Below are 12,546 nucleotides of genomic sequence, written 5' to 3' on the forward strand. Positions count from 1 at the left end.
AAAGGACTCAATTGGATGTATTTGGGTATATGAGAAGTTGTATATTTTTTCTTTAAATTATTTTATTTAGTTTACTATAAAATCTATAGTTGAGGGTGCCGGCACCATGGCTCACTTGGTTAATCCTCTGCCTGCAGCGCTGGCATCCCATATGGGTGCCAGTTCTAGTCCCAGTTGCTCTTCTTCCAGTCCAGCTCTCTGCTGTGGCCCAGGAATTCCAGCAGTGGAGGATGGCCCAAGTGCTTGGGCCCTGCACCCGCATGGGATACCAGAAGGAAGCACCTGGCTCCTGGCTTCAGATTGGCACAGCCCCGGCTGTAGCGGCCATTTGGGGGGTGAACCAACAGAAGGAAGACATTTCTCTCTGTCTCTCTCTCTCACTGTCTAACTTGTCTGTCTAATAAAAAATATCTATAGTTGGTAACTTTTGGTCTGATGACAGAATGATAGTTTCAGATGGGAGAAGCCAGGATATACACATACAAGGGTACTTCAAAAAGTCCATGGAAAAATGAAATTAAAATATAACTTAGAGTGGGCACTTGATGTAGTGATGGCGAAGCTACTGGGTATGCTTGTATTTCCTATCACAGTGCATGGGTAGGTGTCCCAGCTCCACTTCTGCTTTCAGCTTCCCACTACTGCGCATCAGGAGAAGCAGCAAGTGATGGCTCAAGTAGTTGGTTCCCTGCCACCCACATGGGAGACCCTGACTCAGTTTCAGGCTCCTGGCTTTGTCCTGGCCGAGCCCCAGATATTGTAGGCATTTAGGGAGTGAACCTGCAGGTGGAAGATCTCTGTGTATTTCTCTCTCTCTCTTTCTGTATCTCTTTCAAAAAACATTTTTAAAATGATGCTTATTTTGGTGCAAAATATTTTGAAATCCCTATAGAATGTTTTCATGACATGAATTTTCCATGAACTTTTTGAAGTACCCCCATAATGTGTGACCAGTAACTTTTAAATAATAACATCTAAATTTCCAAATTTGTTAACTGGAAAATGATTGGTATCACAATGGTTGGTACCATCTCCACAGGGGTGGAGGCACATGGCCCCAAACACATCTGTCCTGCGAAGAAATTCATATAGTGCTCTTGCCACACCCAGCAGATATTCCTGTCAGCCTCAAACTTCTGATTCCAAATCAAGGATGATTGGGGTGTGGGAGGGCCGAGAACTGTGATCTTCCCAACAAGTGCTTCATGCCCCTCCCTGCCTTTCTAACCTTGGGCCAACATCAAACTTTACACAGCAGTGGGGAAGACAGCCCCTGACCCAATGACTCATCTTTGTATCTTTAAGTCCTATCTGTGGAATAGATCTTAATATACAGGTTTTCTAAGTTTCTGAGTTTATTTGGAAGAAAAATAGGAAAGAACAGAAAAAGAAATAAGCATGGGCAAGCTGAGGGAGTTTCAGAAAGGCATTTGGGTTTGCCCAAAGTTTCCTTTAGCCATAGCCATCACACTAGGTTGATAGGCAATCCTGATAGTATTGTACTCTTGCAAACATACTAACACCAAACACACATACACACACACATACACACACAGTATTCCAAAAACCTCATGGAAAATGAATATTATGCAAAAACTTTGCAAGGATTTCAAAATATTTTTGTATCAAAATAAACTAATTCTTTAATTCTCCTTTCTACCAACTTTTAATTTGTTTCTATGCATGCCAGCCAGACCCTTACTAACTTCTAAATATCACTGTAGTGTTCAGAGGGCTCTTATTACAATCTAAGAGATGTGAAAATGTATAGCTAGGGGCTTGTCCACAAGTAATAACAAATGAATGAGCTGGGATTTAAAACCAGCTCCCTCGGACTCCAGAGCACCTGCTGCTCCCATTATAACCATATTATTTCTATGCACTTGGGAAATTTTAATGGGATCTTGGAAGTGAAGGTAATGTCTTAGTAGCTAACATCTTTTGCTGACTTTAGTGACACCTATGGGAGAGTTGGGGTCAGGAAAGGAGAGGAAGTTGAGATAGAGCTTACGAATGATGATGGACATGACCCTTTTGTGAAAAAGGAACTAAGAAAATGTTCTTGTGTTTCAAGACCAGGACCAGTCTAGGACTGTTTAGGACTGTCCCCAGCTATGCAATCTACAATCTATAATGATTCATCAATTTAGTACATATTTACTGAGTACTTGTTATGCATTAAGCACTATATTTGAGTCCTAAGGTATAGCTTTTACGATGCTTATGCAAGTACTCTCAAACTAACACATATAGGAATATTCTGAGAACTTAAGTTCTTACCAGAACTTAAAAGTTCTTTTTTAAAAAAGATTTAGTTGGCCGGTGCCGCGGCTCACAAGGCTAATCCTCCGCCTTGCGGCGCAGGCACTCCGGGTTCTAGTCCCGGTTGGGCGCCAGATTCTGTCCCAGTTGCCCCTCTTCCAGGCCAGCTCTCTGCTGTGGCCAGGGAGTGCAGTGGAGGATGGCCCAAGTCCTTGGGCCCTGCACCCCAGGGGAGACCAGGATGAGTGCCTGGCTCCTGCCATCGGATCGGCACGGTGCGCCGGCCGCGGCGGCCATTGGAGGGAGAACCAAAGGCAAAGGAAGACCGAACCAACGGCAAAGGAAGACCTTTCTCTCTGTCTCTCTCTCTCACTGTCCACTCTGCCTGTCAAAAAAAAAAAAAAAAAGATTTAGTTATTGATTTATTTGAAAGGCATAGTTACAGATAGGCAAGGCAGAGAGAGAGCAAGAGCGAGTCTTCCATCCACTGGTTTAAGCCCCAAATGGCTGCAATGGCTGGAGCTGAGGTGATCAGGAACCAAGAGCCAGCAGCTTATTCCAGGTCTCCCACATGGGTGCAGGGCCCAAGGACTTAAGCATCATCCACTGCTTTTCCCAGGCCATAGCAGAGAGCTGGATCAGAAGGAAGTGAAGCAGCCGGGACTTGAACCAGCACCCATATGGGATTCTGGCACTGCAGGCATAGGCTTAGCCCACTATGCCACAGTGCCAGCCCCTAAATGTTCTGATCCAGGGACCCACCCTTAAGCTATTTGGATGCATTTTATCTGGGGAAAAATCTGGGTATGATTATTTTTTTAAAGCTCCCCTGAGTGATTCTAACCTATGGCGTGAATTGTGGGCTTATCAAATGGGTGAGATAAGTCCCCAACAATAGGGTGGAAGGAGTTGTAAAGATACTCTGAGACATTGTGCCACTCAGTCCTTATATCAGCATGTTCCATCTACTGTGACAGGTAAAAGGTCAGGATACACTGATAAATAATTAGAAAATGGGCCATTTTGGCATATGTCATATCTTTCATGTGGGTTTGTAGATACTTTGTGTGTGTGTGTGTATGTGTGAGAACGTGTTTATTTCTCTATAGAGGAGTGGTGGTAAAAAATCTGACACAATCTGTGAGTCTTTTTAAGATCTACCTTAGTAGGACAAAATACATGAATAAATGAAGTCAGAAAACTGGGAGAATCTCTAATCATCTTCTAATCCAATTCTTCTTTGAGATAACGAATGTACTTCAGATCACAGGACACAAAAGGCTGAGTTTGGCTATGGACCCAATTCTTTCAAACCCTCTCCAAAGAGCTGGATAGCAAATCATATCCCTGCATGCAATGTGGCATTTAATTGCATGAAGTGGGACATTAAGTGCCATGCTCAAGTCATATTTACAATGAGGCATTACACTCCAAGGACCTTCTGTTTTTCCTTTGTTCCATACACTGTGTACTAAGTAAGGTGACAGCCCATGAGACAATCAAGTAAAAGGATACTGAGTACAACAAAGTAATGCATATGAGCAAAATTGACATTTTGAGATTTGATTATTGTTTATAGCCCTTGTCTATACTCTTGAGGAACAGTGGCTTTTCTACTTATTATCTGCTGAATTTTTTATTTAATGGAGGGTTAAGTTTGTGATTAAAAAGAAAATTGAAAGTATGTCATTGTAAAAATTAAAAGAAAAACAAGAAAAGGAGGGAGGGGGTAGGGTGGGGAGTATTGTGTTCTTAAAACTGTATCTATAAGATACATGACATTGGTTCCCTTTGTATAAATAAAAAAACTTAAAAAGGATCTCTAGAGAGGCTGATTATCTTCCTATACCCCCAAAGAGAAAAAAGCCCTGACATACAAAGCTTTCTCCAGGTAGGTGGAATGCCAAGATCCCGCCACGCCTGCTTCCCCTCTCTGCATTGCCTCTGCAGTCCCTCTGCTTGCTGCTGTTTTCATTGCTATCATTATCTCTGTTTCTCTGAGGATATAGGATGCTGCCAACCTATTTCTGTCCTCCACAGGCACTGTTTTCTGTCGTCTCTTCCATCCAGCCTCTGGCCCATTTGTTTATCTGGCTTTCACATTATTCCTTACCATCCCTCAGATCTCCACCATCACATCACTCACTGTCTGCTATTGTCTACAGCTCATGATCTTAGCTGACTTTGTGGCTGTAAGTCCCACCATTTCCGCTGGAAATTCTAACTGCCCTGTTGTTGAGAACCTGAACACCAGTCCTACATCTGGTGGATCTTGGCTAAACTGGATTCAGAACACATCCTGAGGGAAACCTTCTCACCCTGCGCTGTGGGTGCACAGGTCACCATCAGCTCCAGTGCTTCTGTTCCTAAGACCATACTTCAACACTCTGCCCTGTCCCATCTCTTTAATACCCTTCCTCTTGGTGGCTTCTTCTGTATATGATATTCTCAGCTTTTTAAGGCTTCCCCAAACTATTTGATTGCTACTCTACCGCATAGTCTGAAGATTTTTGACATTAAGCACCTTATGTTTGAATGCCAGCTGTGTCATATACTAGGTATTTTTTTTATTGTCTAAACCCACTCAAATTATTTATTTTCGATATAACACATAACCTCAATATGAGATGTCTAACTAAAGGAAGCATCTCCAACAAGGCCAAGCCAGCATCTCTTCTAAGGTTTAGGTTTCGCCCAGAATTCCCGATACATGGAATAGCCCATACCAAGAGTCATTGCTCCTACAACAAAGCCTTGAGCCGCCACACGCATGTGAATGAGGTGAAGGGACATTTTCGTATTTCCCCTGCTCTTCAGTTTGTACAGTCCATATGCAACAATCGCTGCAAACCCTGCCATTCCAATGGGGACAAATGGTGCCTCTTTAGCTTTTCGGATAAGTTTGGATCCCTGATCTTCATCATATGAAGAAAGAGAAACATCTGTATTGGTTGACATATTGGTTGTTTGAAGAATCGACTGCAACAACCCCAAAAACCCTCCAACCGGCTTCTCCATATACTAGGTATTTAACCCTGGACAGCTCACTGACCCTTCTGAGCATTTGTAAACAGAGATGTTGAAGGTGCCTACACCATAGTGTTGTGAGTGTTAACTGAGATGTCTCATGTGAAGAGCATAGCCCAGTATGCGGTCAACAGTAACTGCTCAGTACCATCAGATGTAATTGTTATCAGACTAGGCCTCACAAATGACCTGTCTACAGAGTATGTGGTCACTACCCACCTAGTCATAAGTTTACAGGAGACTGAAAAACATAGTCTGTAGCTGTGTGACTTTCTAATACCAAAAGGAAGAAGGAGGAGAAACAGATATTATGGACATTAAGTGACCTCTGTACAACAGAATTAAAAGTTCAACTAGAATAGAGGTATATGGAAATAATAAATCCTCAGCTCTACCCTTCCTCACCCTCAATATTATTCCCCAGAGGAAATCACTCCAGTTTTTTGCTTGTTAGTTATTTTGTGATTACTTGTTTACCTCTAAATAAGATCTTATAGACTCTAAAGTCTATCTAAATACTTCAATGTGTATATAATGCCTTATTGATTTATACTTTTAAATGGCAAACTAGATATTCTGGACCAATATTCTTGCTAAGGAAAACCAAAAAAAAAAGTCAGATGAACTATCAAAGCATCAAAGACTTGCAAGATAGAAATTTGGGATCAAATTCTAGAAAAGATAAGAAACCAGAAAAAAACCCCAATCCTCAAAATTGCCTTTTTTCCTGAGGACCTTTGGCAGGTCTGAGATAGTAGCTGCAAAATTCAACTGCCCTTTGGTGCTATCTATAAGGTTGGACAAACAGAAGTTTAAAACTACAACTTGCTGGGTTTGGGGTGTAATAAAGCACTCTATGTTGGAGCTGAGAATTGTAAGAATCATACTCAGTATGACATGTAACCGCTAGGGCATCAGCTCTTGTGTGGATTTTTGGCTGTTTTGTATCTTCTAATGGACAAGAACACATCAACTCTTACATCATATTAAGATATTTATGAAATGATTATGCACATTGTCATTTGCAGAAGCAAATGGGTATGGATATCCTCTCAAGAGGAAGACATCATCTTACCAGGCTTCAGAATTTCCTGCAACTAATCTGTAAAGTGCAACATATGACATGAAATGAAAAATAACCATGCTCACAAGGATGCAATGAAAGAGTAGCAGAAGAAAAACAAAGAACAGAAATGGGAAGAAGTCCCCAGCCATGAGTTATTAAAATTATCAGATATGGTTCACAAAATAACCACTCATGCTACATTTATAAAATAAATTCTAAGCTTAAAAATAGCAGAAGTCAACTAGAAACTCTAAAATGTAATATTAAGACAAAATTCAAACTTAAAAAATAATAATGCTTAAAATTAACATGAGCTTAAGAGAAAATTAAATGTAGCTAATTAAAATTTTTATAAGATGATAGACAAGAAAAAGGAACTGTCCAGATTGCAGCATACCTCTAGAGATAAAGGAACGAAATGATGAAAGAGGAGATACAAAGGCTATTAATGAGAAGCAAGAGAATGGAGCAAGGATACTAAGAAACAATTCTGAATTTATCAAAACTAAGAAAGGCATCAATCTCCAATTTCAAGAATCCCATGTGGGGGCTGGCACCGTGGTACACTAGGTTAGTTCTCCGCCTGCGGCGCCGGCATCCCATATGGGTGCAGGTTCCAGTCCCAGTTGCTCCTCTTCCAGTTCAGCTCTCTGCTGTGTCCTGGGAAAGCAGTGGAGGATGGCCCAAGTGCTTGGGCCCCCCACATGGGAGACCAGGAGGAAGCACCTGGCTCCTGGCTTCGGATCGGTGTAGCTCTGGCCATTGCAGCCGTTTGGGGAATGAACCAACAGAAGAAAGACCTTTCTCTCTGTCTCTCTCACTGTCTGTAACTCTACCTCTCAAATAAATAAATAAAATAAAATCTTTAAAAAAACTTAAAAAATAAAAAAGGAGAATCCTCCCATGTGTCTTTACAAGAAACCTACACCTTGACATTGTAGTAGAATGGCAGGCAATCATAGAAAAAGAGAAAAATCTTAAAAGAATGAGCAAAAAGCAAATTCATTATTGAAAGAAGAACAATTAGACTCAGAACTAACTACTCAATAGTAACAAAGGAAGCCAGAAAGCCACGGAGTAAGATTTTTAATTAACATCAGTTTGACATGGTGAGAGAACATGTTGTTATTTGTAGTTAGCCCAGTTTTAAAAATGGGAAAAGATTACAACTCAGAAGCTAGTAGAGACAAAAACTGCAGTATTAAAAAAGAAAAGCCAAATATAGAGGTTGGGATAAATAGCATAAAATAAGATAACAGGTTTTATTCAAATATATCAGTAAATACATTGAGTATGAAATGAACAAAAACTCAGTCTGAAAAACAAACGTGCATATTGGATTGAAAATAAAAGATAACCCAATTACACAAGGACTTATAACCCAGTTATGAGGACTTATTTTATTTTACCTGTCTCAAATATTAACCGTTCATTTCACCTATCTCCAATATTAAGGATCTAACTGGTTTGAGAGTAATAGGAAAAAGAAATGTAAACATTAACCTAAAGAAATCAGCTGCATCTCTACTAATAACAGTAAAGTTTAAGGTAAAAAGCCCTAATATATAGCCTATAAAGAAATGGCCTCTTTGCACTTACTCTCCATGTAGGATCTCTGTCCTTAATGTGTTGTACTATGCGAATTAACAGTAAAACTAGTCTTCAAAGTATTTTATACTTTGTGTGTCTGTGTGAGTACAAACTGTTGAAATCTTTGCTTAGTATATACTAAGTTGATCTTCTGTATATAAAGATAATTGAAAATGAATCTTGATGAAGAATGGGATGGGAGAGGGAGTAGGAGATAGGATGGTTTTCGGGTGGGAGGGTGGTTATGGGTGGGGGGGAAGAACTGCTATAATCCAAAAGTTGTACTTTCAAATTTTTTATTTATTAAATAAAAGTTTTCTAAAAAAAGATTAGAGAGAATTGACCTCTTAACAGTACTGATTCAGTTTATATTTTGTTAGATTCAGACTTAATTATATACATTTCCGGTGTTCATGTAAGTGGAATTGCCTTTTTTAACTACAAATTTTTACTAATTATACATAGAAAAATACAATGTATTTTTTATTTTAGGGTGTATATTTTTAAATATATACTGAAATGGAATTTTTGACACCATAAAGAAAATAAATCTCAATTTAAGCTTAAAAAGAAATTAAAGGGATACAAATTGGGAAGGAAGAACTCAAACTATCCCTCTTTGCAGATGACATGATTCTGTATTTAGGGGACCCAAAGAACTCTACTAAGAGACTATTGGAACTCATAGAAGAGTTTGGCAAAGTAGCAGGGTATAAAATCAATGCACAAAAATCAACAGCCTTTGTATACACAGACAATGCCATGGCTGAGGAAGAACTTCTAAGATCAATCCCATTCACAATAGCTACAAAAACAATCAAATACCTTGGAATAAACTTAACCAAAGACGTTGAAGATCTCTACGATGAAAATTACAAAACCTTAAAGAAAGAAATAGAAGAGGATACCAAGAAATGGAAAAATCTTCCATGCTCATGGATTGGAAGAATCAATATCATCAAAATGTCCATTCTCCCAAAAGCAATTTACAGATTCAATGCAATACCAATCAAGATACCGAAGACCTTCTTCTCAGATCTGGAAAAAATGGTGCTGAAATTTATATGGAGGCACAAGAGACCTCGAATAGCTAAAGCAATCTTGTACAACAAAAACAAAGCCGGAGGCATCACAATACCAGATTTCAGGACATACTACAGGGCAGTTGTAATCAAAACAGCATGGTACTGGTACAGAAACAGATGGATAGACCAATGGAACAGAATTGAAACACCAGAAATCAACCCAAACATCTACAGCCAACTTATATTTGATCAAGGATCTAAAACTAATTCCTGGAGCAAGGACAGTCTATGCAATAAATGGTGCTTGGAAAACTGGATTTCCATGTGCAGAATCATGAAGCAAGACCCCTACCTTACACCTTACACAAAAATCCACTCAACATGGATTAAAGACCTAAATCTACGACCTGACACCATCAAGTTACTAGAGAACATTGGAGAAACCCTTCAAGATATTGGCACAGGCAAAGAATTTCTGGAAAAGACCCGGGAGGCACAGGCAGTCAAAGCCAAAATCAACTATTGGGATTGCATCAAATTGAGAAGTTTCTGTACTGCAAAAGAAACAGTCAGGAGAGTGAAGAGACAACCGACAGAATGGGAAAAAATATTTGCAAACTATGCAACAGATAAAGGGTTAATAACCAGAATCTACAAAGAGATCAAGAAACTCCACAAAAACAAAACCAACAACCCACTTAAGAGATGGGCCAAGGACCTCAATAGACATTTTTCAAAAGAGGAAATCCAAATGGCCAACAGGCACATGAAAAAATGTTCAAGGTCATTGGCAATCAGGGAAATGCAAATCAAAACCACAATGAGGTTTCACCTCACCCCGGTTAGAATGGCTCACATGCAGAAATCTACCAACAACAGATGCTGGCGAGGATGTGGGGAAAAAGGGACACTATCCCACTGTTGGTGGGAATGCAAGCTGGTCAAGCCACTATGGAAGTCAGTCTGGAGATTCCTCAGAAACCTGAAGATAACCCTACCGTTCGACCCAGCCATCCCACTCCTTGGAATTTACCCAAAGGAATTTAAATTGGCAAACAAAAAAGAGGTCTGTTTATTGCAGCTCAATTCACAATAGCTAAGACCCGGAACCAACCTAAATGCCCATCAACGATAGACTGGATAAAGAAATTATGGGATATGTACTCTTTAGAATACTATACCGCAGTAAGAAACAACGAAATCCAGTCATTTGCAACAAAATGGAGGAATCTGGAACACATCATGCTGAGGGAAATAAGCCAGTCCCAAAGGGACAAATACCATATGTTCTCCCTGATCGGTGACGACTGACTGAACACCAAGAGGGAAACCTGTTGGAGTGAGGTGGACACTATGGGAAATGGTGGCTTGATCAGCATAGCCCTGACTGTTAATGAACAACTTAATACATTATCCCTCTTAGTAGTTTTTTTATCTGTTCTACTTAATATGACTGGTTTAGATCTGTAATTGATGCACAGTTATTCTTAAGTGTTGAAAATTAACTGAAATGTGATCCCTGTTGAACATGGTGGTGGGAATGGGAGAGGGAAGAGATGTATAATTTGGGACATGCTCAGGCTGACTTGCCCCAAGTGGTGGAGTTGGAAGCATACCAGGGGATTCCAATTCAATCCCATCGAGGTGGCATGTACCAATGCCATCTCACTGTTCCAGGTGATCAGTTTCAGTTCACAGTTGGTCATGGTGAAGGGACTGGGAGTCAAAGGGAGCACATAGACAAGTCTAGTACCTGCTAACGCTAACTGATGGAGTAAATAAAGGGGAGAGTGATCCAACATGGGAAGTGAGATACTCAGCAGACTCATAGAATGGCAGATGTCCTAAATAGCACTCTGGCCTCAGAATCAGCCCTAAAGGCATTCGGATCTGGCTGAAAAGCCCATGAGAGTATTTCAGGCATGGAAAGCCAAGACACTCTGGCAAAAGATCTCTGCGAGTGAGATCCCAGTGGAAAGAACAGGTCATCAAAGAAGGAGGTACCTTTCTCTGAAGGGAGGAGAGAACCTCCACTTTGACTATGACCTTGTCTAAACAAGATAAGAGTCGGAGAACTCAGAGGGCTTCCATAGCCTTGGAAACTCATGACTGGAGCATAGGGAGATTACTGATGCCATAGACAGGAGTGTCAATTGGTAAAGTCAACAACAGGAGTCACTGTGCACTTACTCCTCATGTAGGATCTCTATCCTTAATGTGCTGTACATTGAGATTTAATGCTATAACGAGTACTCAAACAATATATTTCACTTTGTGTTTCTATGGGGGTGCAAACTGTTGAAATCCTTACTTAATGCATACTAAACTGATCCTCTGTAAAAAAAAAAAAAAAAAAAAAAAGAAATTATCAATTCCCAACTTGACTCTCACTGGGATTAAACATGACAATAGGTCTGCTCTGATTTCATCATCAGTTAAAAAAAATCATCTATTATTTTTCACTTTATGTTTCTGTGTGGGAGCAAACTGTTGAAATCCATACTTAATGTATACTAAGCTGATCTTCTGTATATTAAGATAATCAAAAATGAATCTTGATGTGAATGGAAGGGGAGAGGGAGTGGGAAAGGGGAGGGTTGTGGGTGGGAGGGACGGTATGGGGGGGAAGCCATTGTAATCCATAAGTCGTACTTTGGAAAATTATATGCATTAAATAAAAGTTTAAAAAAAATAAAAAAAAATTTAAGCTTAAAAAAAAAAAAAGAAATGGCCTCGTGCCAGTGCCACGGCTCACTAGGCTAATCCTCCACCTGCGGTGCCGGCACCCCAGGTTCTAGTCCCAATTAGGGCACTGGATTCTGTCCCGGTTGCTCTCTTCCTGTCCAGCTCTCTGCTGTGGCCCAGGAGTGCAGTGGAGGATGGCCCAGGTCCTTGGGCCCTGCACCCTCATGGGAGACCAGGAGAAGCACCTGGCTCCTGGCTTTGGATCGGCGCAGCGCACCGGCCGCAACATGCCTGCCGTGGCGGCCACTTTGGGGGTGAACCAATGGAAGGAAGACCTTTTTGTCTGTCTGCCTCTCTTTCTCACTGTCTAACTCTGCCTGTAAAAAAAAAAAAAGAAAGAAAAAGAAATGGCCTCTTTGCATAGCTAAAAAAAAGTCACATTTTCAATAAAAATACTTAAAATTTACCTGCACATACTAACATGGCCTCAAAATATGTGAAACAAGCATTGATTTAACTAAAATGTAAAATAGACAAGCCTAAAATCACACTGAAAAATTTTTTAATGTATCTCTCTCATTAACCTATAGAATTATAAGACAAGGTCAGTTTAAAGCCCTGGCCTGCAGTGCAGGCATCCCATATGGGCACTGATTCAAGTCCTGGCTGCTCCACTTCCAATCCAGCTCCCTGCTAATAGCCTGGGAAAGCAGTAGGGGGTAGCCCAAGTCCTAGGGCTCCTGCATCCACATGGGCTACCCAGAAAAAGTTCTTGGCTCCTGGCTTAGGATCTGCTCAGCTCTGGCTGATGTGGCCATTTGCGGTGTGAACCAGTGGATAGAAGACCGATTCTCATTCTCCCTCTTTCCCTCTTTCCCTCTCTCCCTCTCT

The 12,546-nt window shown here is 40.6% G+C and overlaps 1 protein-coding gene across 1 annotated transcript; it reads right to left on the minus strand.

Moving 5' to 3' along the window:
• Window positions 1-4,823: 4,823 nt before the first annotated feature.
• LOC149128743 (HIG1 domain family member 1A, mitochondrial) lies at window positions 4,824-5,279 on the minus strand. The gene has a single exon (XM_089304648.1). It carries the CDS (start codon window positions 5,218-5,220, stop codon window positions 4,939-4,941), a length of 282 nt encoding a protein of 93 aa, XP_089160774.1. The 5' UTR covers window positions 5,221-5,279; the 3' UTR covers window positions 4,824-4,938.
• Between the last annotated feature and the right edge of the window lie 7,267 nt (window positions 5,280-12,546).

Source organism: Oryctolagus cuniculus, chromosome 1 (genome assembly GCF_051225735.1).
Source record: "Oryctolagus cuniculus isolate XC-2025 breed Fujian yellow rabbit chromosome 1, ASM5122573v1, whole genome shotgun sequence".
Taxonomy (NCBI): Eukaryota; Metazoa; Chordata; class Mammalia; order Lagomorpha; family Leporidae; genus Oryctolagus; species Oryctolagus cuniculus.

Coding starts and splice junctions, on each gene's coding strand:
- LOC149128743 (XM_089304648.1), bottom strand. CDS start 5,220: ATGTCAACCAATACAGATGTTTCTCTTTCTTCATATGATGAAGATCAG.